At 42.3% G+C, this 13,296-nt stretch overlaps 1 protein-coding gene across 1 annotated transcript in view; it reads right to left on the bottom strand.

The window, feature by feature from the left end:
• SAMD3 (sterile alpha motif domain containing 3) overlaps positions 1–11,100 on the bottom strand; it is a 52,297-nt gene extending 41,197 nt beyond the window's left edge. The window contains exons 1-3 of the mRNA XM_032408317.1: positions 11,007–11,100; positions 10,138–10,327; positions 7,105–7,212 (exon numbers count right to left, since the gene is read on the bottom strand). Coding sequence (XP_032264208.1) covers positions 7,105–7,212; positions 10,138–10,327; positions 11,007–11,085 — 377 coding nt within the window. The 5' untranslated portion in view covers positions 11,086–11,100. The remainder of the gene's footprint in view (positions 1–7,104; positions 7,213–10,137; positions 10,328–11,006) is intronic.
• Between the last annotated feature and the right edge of the window lie 2,196 nt (positions 11,101–13,296).

Raw genomic sequence — 13,296 nt, 5'->3', positions numbered from 1 at the left:
GGTTTTGGCTCAGGTCATGATCTCTGGGTCGTGGGATTGAGCCCTGGGTCGGGCTCCGGGCTCAGCGGGGAGTCTGCCTGAAGATGCTCTCCCTCTGCTCCTCTCTCTCTCTCTCTCTCAAATAAATAAATAAATAAAAAATACTGATGCACAGGCCCACAGGTCCCACCCTGTCTTAGTTTGAACTGCTATAACAAATTACACTGGGTAGCTGAGACAACAAACTTTGATTTCTCACAGCTCTGGGGGCTGGCAGTCTGAGATCGGGGTGCCTGCACAGCTGGGGTCTTGGTAAGCGCCCTCTTCCTGGTTTGCAGAAGCCTGTTCTCCTGTCATGTCCTCACATGGTGGAGGGAGAACCAGCAAGTTCTCTGGCCTCTTCTTACAATGGCACCAATCCCATCCCATTAGGGCTCCACCCTCATGACCTAATTACCTCCCAATACCTTTCCAAATACCATCACACTGGGATTAAAGTTTCAACATATGAAATTTGGAGGGACACAGACACTTAGTCTATTGTATATCACCAGAAACTCTTACTGGCCTCGTGCCTTGCTACTCAAGGGTAGCCCTAGCTTTGGCATTCCCTGGGAACTTGCTAGACATGCTTAATCTCAGGCCCCACCCCTGACCTATGAAATCAGAACCCGCATTTTAACAAGACTCCCAGGTGATTTTCAAGTACAGAAGAGCTTGAGAAGCACTGGTCTAGGGCACTTGTGTCTTTTGTTTAAATCCTGCCGGTGAACCTGAGGTGCAGTTGCTCTGCTCAGGCCCATAGCACAGAGCCTCCTTACCTCTTACCACCTCCCATAATTCCATTTTCTCCACCTCTACCTGTCACTTTCCCAAAATACTTCACAGAATCCCCGATACTGTTTCAGGTGTTCGTACGTCGGCACGGGCTGTTTGCCTTGCTGTGGATGTCCTTTTCCTTTCCTGCCCTGTTTTCCTTTAGCTGAATTTCTAATCATCTTTGAAAATCCTCACTCAGTTTTTGTGAAGTATCCCCCCAGAGGCTTTCTCCATCCTGGCTTCTTTGAAAGTCTTACTTCTTTCCCTCCCCTGCGCCTTCCTGCTTCTACCTCTCTTTCCCATACGGCAGTTGTCAGCTGACACGCCAGTCTTGTCTATGAGACGCGGAGGTCCCCTGGGCGAGGACTAAAGTGCCCCCCACCCCCCTCCCCCACAATCTGAATCACACCGAGAGCTCATGGTGTGTGTATTCAGGAACTTTTGCACTGAACAAAAAGGGGGAGAACAGTTTAGAACTCAAGCTTACTTTAGATCTCTGAAGACTGCATATTAGATTTAACGGGAATGCGTAAGAGTTAGAGAAACATTTATCAAGTGTCTCAGCCCAATTTCCCCTGATTCTGCAGTTCCTGCTTGGCGGGGCCCACAGATATCCTCCCCTGAAGGAAATTTCAGTTCTAGCTTAGTGAGCCAGTATTCCTCATTTCGTCTGGGTCTGTGCTCAAGCGTCACCTAGTCAAAGTCAAAAGACTTCCCTGAAAATACCATCTGAAATAGAACCCTCCTGAACGCTCACACGCACACACACACACACACACACACACACACACACACACACACACACACGGGTGCCACTCACTCTCTATCCCCCCTCCTTTTTCCTTTGCATTAATGATCGTTATAACACTTAAATATGTTATAATGGAGTGTCACATTTATTTGCTATTTTTCTCCCCCTTTGGAACGGGGGGCGGGGCAGGAGGTTTGGTCTGCTTCATTCGCTACTATATCCTCAGTGTCGATATCAGGGCCTGGCCCAGAATCAGCATTCAGTAAACATTTATGTATGAAAGGAATGAATGCATCCTGGCTTGGGTAAGAAATCTTTTTTTTTTTTTTTTTTTTTAAAAATTTTTTTTTTTTTTTTGACAGAGAGAGAGAGAGCGAGAGCAGGAACACAAGCAGGGGGAGTGGGAGAGGGAGAAGCAGGCTTCCTGCTGAGCAGGGAGCCCGATGTGGGACTCGATCCCAGGACCCTGGGATCATGACCTGAGCCGAAGGCAGACGCTTAACGACTGAGCCACCCAGGCGCCCAAGAAATCTTTAAGTCAGTATTTCTTGGGGTGTGTTTTGTAATGTTAATAGACTTCATTTTATTTTAATTTTTTAAAAAGATTTTATTTATTTATTTTGACAGAGAGAGACACAGTGAGAGAGGGAAAACAAGCAGGGGGAGTGGGAGAGGGAGAAGCAGGCTTCCCGCCGAACAGGGAGCCCGATGTAGGGCTCAATCCCAGCACCCTGGGATCATGACCTGAGCCGAAGGCAGAAGCTTAACGACTGAGCCACCCAGGTGCCCCTGTTAATAGATTTTACACAGTGAAAGAATTTGGGTTTGAACAAAGTCAAATGGGTTTTCTCACTGTAGGACTCCTCATAGTATTTACCGTGTTGGTGTACACTGGGAAATCTCCAATTAAGGACTAGAGTTACAATGTAACACTTCCAAAGCTCAGATCCTTTAGGTATAGATATTCTAGACACCTTGTGGGGGGAGATGGTGGGCTCCTGCATTTCCCTCTGAGGGATTCTTACTCTACTGACCTGTGACAATTTATCACGTGTATTGTCTTTGGTGAATTTCACTGAACCTCCCCCTGTTATGCGCTGGATAAGATGCGCAGACGACCGCGGTGCCCCTCATCTGGCTGCGTGTGTGATCATGCGGACGATCAAGTGGAGACCCACTGATGTTTGCCTTACTGAGCACAGGCAGAAGAGTGAGATCATTCTGCATCTCCAAGGAAATGTAGACCAATGACATAAATCATTAAAATAATTTCTAAATATGCATGAAACCATGACTAATTTATAATTATGCCCAAAGGGAGAAGCAAAACATCTGCACACATATACTTAAAAGTTTAAGCAAAGTGTTTCTAAGTAACATTTAGGAAACCTCTACGTCTTTGATTTCATGCCTTATTAAGCGCTAAAAGGGAAGCAAATCGTATAAATGAAAAACAAGGGACCACACTGCAAAAAAAAAAAAAAAATCTCTTTCCAAAGGGTCACCAGCGCATGTTGAAGATGGTCCTCATAATCAAGGAAGGGCATTTAAGCAATTCAGTCAAGTGCATGGTATCACCTATCCCCAAAGACACCTGCAATGTATCACAGTACCCTAGTGTTTCCCTGGCTCACAAAATTCATCCACTGGGACACACATATCTCCACTAGAGACTTTTCAAGGGCCAAGATCAGGTGATCAGCTTGCCTCTAGAGCCTTCTTTTTCTTCTTGTTTGCAAATAATCTAGGTGGAAAGCACATAGTCTTTTTAGGGACCATAGAAAAAATATCACAAGAATAATGACAGCCACCTTGTATGGTGTGATAATGGGTGCCACGCACTTGAATGTGCCGTCCCATTTGGGCGTCAAGAACTACATATGCAGGAGGGTCTTCCCATCCTGTGTTGTGCAGAGACCACCTGGCAAGCAAATGGAGGAGTCAAGATTCCAGAGCAGGTGTGTGAGCCTGAAGTGGACACTTGCTCCACGATCTCTCCCCTTCTCTCGAGAGCAGATGACTTCATGAAAGCCTTGTAGCCAAACACCATAAGCTTTCTAGCCTGTCCCGAGTGAGTGACGTATTAACTCTGGAGTTTAACTCTGTTACAAAGTCAGCATACTTAACACGAATTGTATCCAGAGATCTAAAAAGAAATTGATGCTATTCAAATATTTATCCCACCCCATGGAGATATTCAGTCTTTTATTGGATGACACATCCTCAGTTCAATTTAAAAATTCCTCCTTAGACTCTGTGTGCCAAGGACTGTGAGGACTGTGCCAGGGCCGTGTTTACAATGACAAAAAGGGCGTGGTTTTGCGTAGGTGTTTTCCAGCTAATGAGGGAATAAAGAGGTTAAAGTGATCAATTCCATTGCCTCCTTTTAAAAGTAAGGCAAGAGATACATAGAGGATACTACACATAGAAGAAGGGCTCTTTGCCGGGCCTGGAATAATAAAACGGAGGGGCTTGTAAAGGAGAGATTTGGAGCCGAATCTTCAAGGATGAGCAGGTAGGGAAGGAAGGGGACAGCACAGACACAAAAGCCTTGCAACAGGCCCCGCATCGACACCTATTGAAGCAATAGCACCCAAGACAGAAGGGCAGCAGGAAGGACGAAGGGATGCAGGGTGGCTCCAGTGAGTTTAAATCACACAGCTGGATGACAGAGCCGCTGTCTGAGACAGGATGTGGGAAAGGAATCTTCTGTCTGCCCCCCTGTCCCCACCCAGGCATGGCTCTGGATGAAGGGCAGGACCAGAGTGAAAATATTTAAAATAGGTGCATTGTCTTTAATCCGCCTCTGCCCACAGCACAGCTGGTTGCCCAAGAGGGGACATGTGATCCATGCCGGAGCGCTCAGTTTCTCCTCCTCAGATACCCAACAAAGCAACACTGGAAGACTGAGTCAGTTGGCTGGGGTGACCTGAGCTGTTTGCAGGGAGAATCTCCTTTGGAGTCAGTGCTACGGCAAGGTAGTCATATGTCAGCCAGTCTGAACAGTGCAGGGCAACCACGAGTAGTAGGATAAATCCAATCTCACAGGGAGAATCAAGAGAAGGAGGCTGACAAGGAAAGCAGGACAGAGACGGAGATGGCCATCACATGGCTCCATAAGGGGAGGGACAGCTTCCTCCATGCCCAGGGAACTTGCAGGCTTTGCTGTGGCATGCTGTGAAATGTTATTCTTACAAGAGACTCCCCTTGTCTTACGTTAGTTTGAGTGGATTTGTGTCTCTTACACTCAAGTGTATACTAAGGCAAGGGACATGAGGTCACTTTTTGGACATATTTAACTCTGAGGTGTTTGTGGATAGTGATGGGCAGCAGGCAGTCAGAGAGATTAGGAGAGACTTACTGATTACAGAGAAAGATATGGGAGTATCGACTCTGGTTTCCAAACCCTCCTATTTCTCTCCATTTCCAAGCCAGTTCTGTTTTTTTCTCCCCGCCCTTGCCAAGCGCTATGAAGGATGAGAAATACCACAAGGCACAGAGGTGTTCCTTTGACCAGCCATATGAAAAAAAATGGCAATAATAATCCTTCCCTGCAGGTATCACAGAACCGTTATGAGGATGAAATGTCATCAGAAGGCTTAGAAAAGAGAGGGATGTCTGGGTGGCTCAGTCAGTGAAGCTTCCGACTCTTGATTTTGGCTCAGGTCATGATCTCGGCATCGTGAGATCGAGCCCCGCATCAGGCTTTGCACTCAGCATAGGGTCTGCTTAAGATTCTCTCTCCCTCTGCCCCTACCCACTCCCCCACCCCCACTAGGGCTCTCTCTCTCTCTTAAAAAAAAAAAAAGAAGAAGAAGAAGAAGACTTAGAAAAGAGAAAAGACCTACAGAACCCATAGAAGGCAGCATCCTCATCTCCCACTGACAGCTAGCAGGGAGAGAAAAGTCCTATGGAAAGTGGGACGACTACCTGGAATAGCACTCCAGGAGCGGTGACAGCAGTGTGCTGAGCACTTTTACGGGCCTCCGCTGTGCTCAGCACTTGGCAGGCATTGTCCATTTTTAGATAATGGTCCCCACAAAAGCACCATGAAGAAAGTATTATTATTATTCCCACTGTGCAGATTTGGATACTGATTCACAGTCGGGCCACGGGGACTATTCTTCGCTCTATTCACACCTGAACAATTATAAGGGACTGGTTGCTTTTGGAAGCTGAAGCTGACGGAAGGAGTAGTTGAGAACTCGTGGCTTATCAAAGGAAACCACTTGAAATCAACAAGCACCCATGTGCAGAAAGCAGGGGAATAAAGCCACCAACAAAATGTATTTCCATCTCCTGAACCATAGTTCAGACCAGGAAGACCATCAGGACTAAGTCTCACCTGGGTCATTGCCTTCCACCTTTTTGTTCACCTCTCTAAACAGGAGGCAATGGTATCGAGGAAGATGGGCTCTAACACCGAGAGATCTGCAGGAGCTGGGCCTTTGTGCCCAGGGGTGGGAGCGCAAGGTGGAAGATGGTGAAGAAGGAAAGAGGGCAGAGAGGACAGCCCAGATCCGAAGCCTACTTTGCAAGAACTCCTGATCAAAGGTGCAGGTTTTTCCTGACTTTGAGGGGTTGCTGGGGCCTGAGGCTACTGCCCTTGGTCCCCTGAGACCCTACCCTGATGGCAGTGGATCCTGCCTGCAGTGAGAATGGCACATTCGGGAAAACTAGAGAGAAGCCTCTTGACTTCTCTAAATCTCAGTTTCACTCATTTACCAAACAGAGAGAATAATGCCCACCTTGCAGGACTGCTGAGGACTAAATGAGATGATAATGTGAAAGTTTTATGAAAACTATAAAGCACCCCGCCCCCGGCTTCACTATTGCTTGATTATTCTCCTGCGCGAGTGGATGCCTCTCCTTTCAGTGACAGTACATTTAACGAAAAACATTTTTTGGTGGGTGACTGAAAACCATAAGCATCATGACTGATGCACGAACCACACAGGCCGGGAAAGGCTGCCATGACTCTGTACCACATCTGTACCAATTGCCCTCAGGACTTTGTCTGACTTTCATATTCCTGGGTCTAGTTCTCTAGGTTTATAGTTTCCCTTTGTTCCAATGTAGCCCATATATGGAAATACCATACCATGCAAATTCCAGTGTAGAATACAAGGAAATGTTTACCAAAGCAGTGTCTCCATCAGGAACAGTCAAGTTAAGACGACCACAACTACAAAATTCAAAACAAAAGCAAAGACTCCACAAAAGGCATACTCTATGGGACATTATTCACTGAATAAATGCCATTTTTGTGGATACTGCCAATCACCCCTGACAGTTTATAACAGAGAAATCCTTTCTCCTTAACATGGACTTGAAAGATGCTCAATATCATCTCAAAATTTCACTTTTCCAATATAAAGATCACAAGTTTCATCTTCATCTTTTACCAAATCTCTTCATCACTTGATAAAAGATTCCCTTCCAGCAAAACAAAAGGTTCCCACTTTAGAAATGCATGCAAACACATGAAATCTCATAAAAAATAAAGACAAATATTATCATTTGGCTTTACAACGTTTAGAAGTTAGCAACCCCACCTCTGTTTCAGTACTCTTTGGTCGATTAGTCCATTATCAAGGTTTTTGGCTGCATAGAAAGATGGTGTCTGCTTCCCACGGTTGGCAGGACTAGGGGACTCTTCATCCCTGTCACCAAGAAAGAAGAGCTGGGTTAGGAGCTTTTCAACAGAAGCCACAACTGTTGAATCTCATGTAAGCTCTGAGGGTAGAAGACAGCCCATAGTGACACCATCATCTGTGTCTACCTTCCAGCTCCACGCTAAGGTTACGACTAAGAGAACTGGAAAAAAAAGGGACATTCTGGAGTCAAATCTCACACAGTGGTTCATATATGCCAGGAGGTAGACTGATGCCTGTTCACAATACAGTTTGCACCGATCGGTCATATTATAAATGGTGTTACGGCAATCCTTTCCTCTTTGAGATGGTGCATCTTTATTAGATGATAGGGATATTAACCAATAGAGATATTAACCAATAAAGATGCATTCTATTGGTTAATATCCCTATTCTGCCAAAAAAACAAAGTGATTAACTCTACATCAGATTCCTTCTCCACTCCCTGCCATTTTGGGGGGACTTTTATTATCTCTGGAATCTAATACCCTTGGAACCAGAGTCCACTAACTCCCTCACTTTAGGAGTGGTACGACCGAAGCCCAGAAGGAAAAGCAAGTTGCTCACAACCTCAGGCTCTTCAGTAGCAGTGCCAGGAGTTGAGCTCACTCTTCTGACTTTCTGTCCTGTGATTTCTCTACCAGCTCCAACAAGAACAACAACCAAAAAGCAACCGCAAATACTCCTACCTATTACATATTTCTGTGATTTGCTTAAGTCCAAATAGGATGCCAAATATTCTGTCCAGATGTGGCCTACAAATACTTTTCAAAATAACATACTAGGCAACCATTAGCCTTTAAAAGAAATCTGCACTCAAGTTGAAACCCATCTGCAATCTCTGATCTGGAATGCCATTATCGACGCTTTAGAAGGAGTCTTAAGCATCATTTAGTCTACCTACTTCATTTTGCAGTTGAAACTAAAAAAAGCCAAGCAAATCTCCAAGGTTAGATGAGTAGCTATCATCAGAACAGAGGTTTGAAATCAAGTGTTTTGATACCTAGCTTCAGGGTTCTTACTACTACACCCAGTTTCCTATCTTTAGTAAGCACTTCCTGAAAGGGTCTAATTAAGTAACATATTCTCATGCCTCTTTCCATTATCATGACTCCCATGTGACAATATATTTGTCACATGACAGTATATTTGACAATAAGCAAATATAGGCAATAAACACTTAAACCAAGTATAACCAATAACCCGACCTGCAACTGTGGCTTTGTACCAGATTAATTCAACCAATCCTTAAGATGAATAAGCTACTTACTGGGTAGAGTGAAAAGCCCCCACTCATAAATCCCTGGACTACCAATGTTCCAAGTCTTGGCTACACTTGCAAATGGCTTTCTTAACCAAGTTGACAACGTTTAATATTTAACATGAGACTGCTTTGAAGGAGGAAAGATTTTCTCAAAGATTATGATACAACCAACATCAGTGTGAATTAACATGAAGTTAGGTAATGTATTACTTTTCACAAACTACAGATGAAGCAACAGGAATGTCAACATTTAACATAATCAATCCAAGGCAGTGGTAGAACCAGGAATGAAGCCCAGATTTCCTGGCAGTCCAGCTAGTTCTCATTTACTGGAGAACATTGTAAACTGATCTGCAGTGGAAACAAGGCTGTCTGTTTTCTTCCAAGCTGTGCCTCAGGCAATATCAAGATTCCAGTCAACTGAAGGGAACTTCCAACTCAGAAGTCCAACTCATCCAAGAATGCTGGGAAATTACTTCGAGCGCGATTTGAGGTTCACACCCACCCTTTGATGAAAAGGATGTAAAAGCATGCAATGGGAACTTCATCAAAAGTCACATATTGAAGAGTGTGATTTTACATAGATATGTCAAAACAATGTTTAGGAGAAATCCTTCAAATAAATCAGATGGTAGAATCTTCAGGCCAACCATGGACCACTCCTTCAAGACCACCTGTCTCCCTCCACGTTCCAAATATCCAAATATTCTAGAAATTAAATTATTTAGGCCAAGTCTCTCTAACATTGTATTGCTTATCAAAGAGCAAGACAGCCATATATATTATCATAGGTTTAATCTGAAAAACTAAAGACATAGAATGGATTTCATCAAACATCATAATCTAACTTTAAAAAATTAATGAATAATCGGTGTGCAGCAATTATTTAACCCTAGAAACTTGGCAAAAAGTCTCAAATATGGAAAAACCAAGTCAGAATGCTTAAAATGATCCCTGGGGCATAGATTTGTAAAGTGACCATTTTAATTTTGTAATTCCTGCTATCACTCCTTTCCATTGCAGAAGTGAGTGATTAAAAAAAAAAAAAAAACGACAACAAAACCATCCCTAAACCTCAAAGGCACCACAAATTTTTCTACATGATTTTTGTGGGATGTGATCATAGCATTCAGTAAGAATACCCCTGAGAAATTAGAAAACTCACTGTGGCAAGACTCTTTAGCAAATTATACTGCAAAAGCCTCTAGAGGAGAATATAAATTAGTTACTATAAGAAATTCTTGGCAAATAAATAAATACATAAATAAATAAACAGTTTGGGGAAAAAGCAAAGGAGCAGTAAAAGATGCCCTTCCTAAAACCTGATTTTAAAAAGACCCAAGCTGCAGGAGTCCATTTGCACTCGTGTTCTATGTACACTCAAACCACTCGCTACAGAGCTTTCTATATAGGAACTCCCAGTTCATAGGACTTCCCTAACAATTGGAGTCAATGTTCAAAAAGCAGTGCATTTAAAAAAAAAAAAAAGATGTAGATTGGTTCATAAAACTTTGGAAAAGTGTCCTTAATGAAGAGACTAGGAATACTGTGCATATAATTTGCTGAAAATGGTCACAGTTTTCAAAGAGTCTTAACCCCCACATGTCATGCTATAGTCCTCATCAAGAAAGCACAGCATCAAAACTAAGGCCATTCAGGAACAGACTTACTCTGGGTCTGCTCCTGCTTGAGCAAGAGGGGCTGTTTCTCTAGGGCTTCCAAAGGACTCCAGTCTTTGACTCTCCTGCTTATATTTTTTAATTAAATCCATCAGAACAGCCTGGTGCCCAATTTTCTTTACCAGTTGCTGAACCATCCGATCATTAAGTGCTAGAAGAGCGGCCCCACTTACTTCTTCCTCTGGGAAAAAGAAAAAAAAAAAAAAGATGTCTCTACATGTTTGCCCGGTAAAGCACCGCACACACAGCACTCTGAACAGGCAAAGTCATTTCTGGGGTTAAAAGGATCATCTAAACTTGTCCTCTGAAGTTATAAAACTATCTCTCTTTTTGACAAAGAAAGAACACTGTGACACCGCATCATTCCCAACCAGCTCCTAAGAAAGTGTCAGAACAGGGAGTCACAATGAAACTTTCTGCTTCCCCGGAGGGCCTCCCCACTCTGATTATTCTCTGTAAGAGGCATTGTTTTTATAAGAAAAAAAGGTTTCTCAGAAAATCATTCTTAAGAGTACCTCCCAGGCAATATCCAATACTTGTAAATCCAACACTGATCAGAACACAGGCTGCATTCTTTAAGGACAAAAGCGGTTTCAAATGCAAATAGCCAAGATGTATTTGGACTAGCTCTTAATACTTTGCTTTATTTGAGTTCTTTTTAGAATATCACATCCCCCTCTGGATGTTAGGTCAAATGCAAACTCTGCCACAGTCCATAAAGAAAGGGAAGTTCCCCAAGGCAGCAATTCCACACCCACATTCGCATGCATTAGGCAACAAGAGTAATTAATTATCAGTAACAGAGGACACTCAATATCTAGGCTGCTCTGTTAATATTTTTCAAAGTGTAAACAACTCACCTTGAAACCTATGAACTAGCTCTCCTAAGTTTTTCTCCACCAACCAACTGCAGACCTGATCAACTGACCAGGTTTCCATGGCTGTGTCCTGTGAATACACCTGTAAAATAAAAGGTCAGAGAAGGATTCTTCAGTTTTCTTTCTGATTGTTGTTCTTTTATTTTTATTTTTTCCCAGTCAGCTCTCTAATCTCAGCTCCTCCCTTTGCCAGACTCTTTTGAGACTCTCAATACAAAGCTTCTTTAAGATTACTCTTTCCCGAATACACATCTAAAAGTTGCTAATAAAACAAATACTCTTTTAAAAAATGAGACCGGTTTGAACCTATTTCCTAGTCTCATTTCTCGAATTTCTTCACCTTCTCCTACTTTTTTTCCATAGGCATCCCTCAGCTTTACTAACAGACCGCCAAAGCTGTACAATGGTACCCAATCCTGTACCATTAACACCCAGGTCTCTTCACAAAGAAAAGAAAGGTGTGAAATTCACCACTACTAGGCTCATCAGGAAGTGGTTGACATTTACAAAAGGGGTGGGCAGGGGAGGAAGGGAGGAAGGATCAGATAAAAGCCTGACAGAGATTCTTAGTAAACCAAGACTGTTTAACCCCTTGTAGCGCCCAGCTAGGAAAGAGAGCTTGTCACGCTTCTGATTACTTCGGTTTAACAAGAGGAGGAAGTAGGAGCCAGATTTCTCAGGAGAATCTGAATGTTTCTTTCCTTTCTTCCATTAATACTCATATATTCTATTCAGTACTAGAACTTTATCAAACAGCATTATGGTTGGTAAGATAACAAGGAAAAAGAAGCACGTTGATTGAAAACTTTAAAAAATTTAGGTGGGCAAATTCAAAATAGGAAAAGAATTAAATATGTTAATGATCGTTAAGTGAAGGATGTGTATATAAAGTTTGCAAGATATGTTCTTTAACTATTCAGTTATTTTTACATGCCGCTGTTCTGCAACTGCTTAGAAAACTTTAACAATTATGTCAATTTCAGGGACCCTTGCTGGTTCAATTGGTTAAGCATCTGCCTTCAGCTCAGGTCATGATCCCAGGGTCCTGGGATGGAGTCCCCTATCGGTCCCCCATCGAGTCCCCCATCGAGTCCCCCATCGAGTCCCCCATGGGGCCCCTTGCTCAGCGGATCCTGCTTCACCCTCTGCCTGCCACCCCCCCTGCTTGTGCACTCCTGCATTCTCTCTCTCTCTCTCTCTGACAAATAAATAAATATAATCTTTAAAGAAAAGTGTATCAATTTTAGTAATTTTTAAAATTTCTCTTAGCAGCTCATTCCCTATTTTTTTATAATTCAATCCAAATTACTTTAAATGGACCAGGGAGGAACTGAAAAAACTTAAAACGTTTTCACCTTTTAGCATTACTTTCTATTTCATCTTTTAATCTAAATGATGCAGATTTACTTGTACATCGAGACACTGACTCTTCTATAAAGACCACACAAAGCTACTCTCAGAGAAATGGAACCATAAGGAAAGATACAAATATTTATTAGATTGTGTATTTAAATTTTATTGCTAGAAGTTCTCAAAATTAATATTATTGTATTTTTCATTTTTGTGGACTTAAGTCCGTTAGAATTTCCAACATCACAGTTAGCAGGGCAGGAAGGGAAAACATGTTTACCTTTCATACTGCAACAATCTGAAAAGATAATGGTCTTCAAAATTCATTTCCTAGAAAACAAGTCCACTTCAAAGTAATAAGCTACATCCTCATATGCATTCACAAACACCAAGCTGCCAAACTGAAAACAAGGGTTAAATATAGAAGAACATCTGACTGAATTACAGCAGTAGATTTAATTTGCTAAGACAACAGTAGCCACAGAACTCCTCCCTTAGGCTAAGCTGCAATAGCACGGTGTGAAAAGTCATTATTTGCGAGACTCTGGTGTAAATTAAAAATCACACCTTCCTGTCACACTTCTGGCTTCCTTGTGAAGAGTAAGGCTTTTAAAAAATAATAGAAAAGAAAAGAAAAAAAAATCCACAATTCTCTAAACTCCAAGATTAAAAGGTATGCAGAGCAGAAGATACTGCCCTGTGGCCATCAATGGATAAAAGGAAATTTGAAAATAAAATAAGTGCTTGGAAACCTCATATTTTTAAATTCCCAGATATTTACCTAATTCTACTTCCGGAAAAAACAAAACAGTTATCAAATTATAACTTCATACATACATAATCAGATTAAAGAAGTGTAGTTTTTGACCATTTGTTTTTCTGAATATTTAGGAAAATAAAATAATATCACTTCCGAGACAAT

Source organism: Phoca vitulina, unplaced genomic scaffold (assembly GCF_004348235.1).
Source record: "Phoca vitulina isolate PV1807 unplaced genomic scaffold, GSC_HSeal_1.0 scaffold9, whole genome shotgun sequence".
NCBI lineage: Eukaryota > Metazoa > Chordata > Mammalia > Carnivora > Phocidae > Phoca > Phoca vitulina.
The sequence above is the reverse complement of the archived record's forward strand: the minus strand, read 5'-3'. Positions and strand labels throughout refer to the sequence as shown.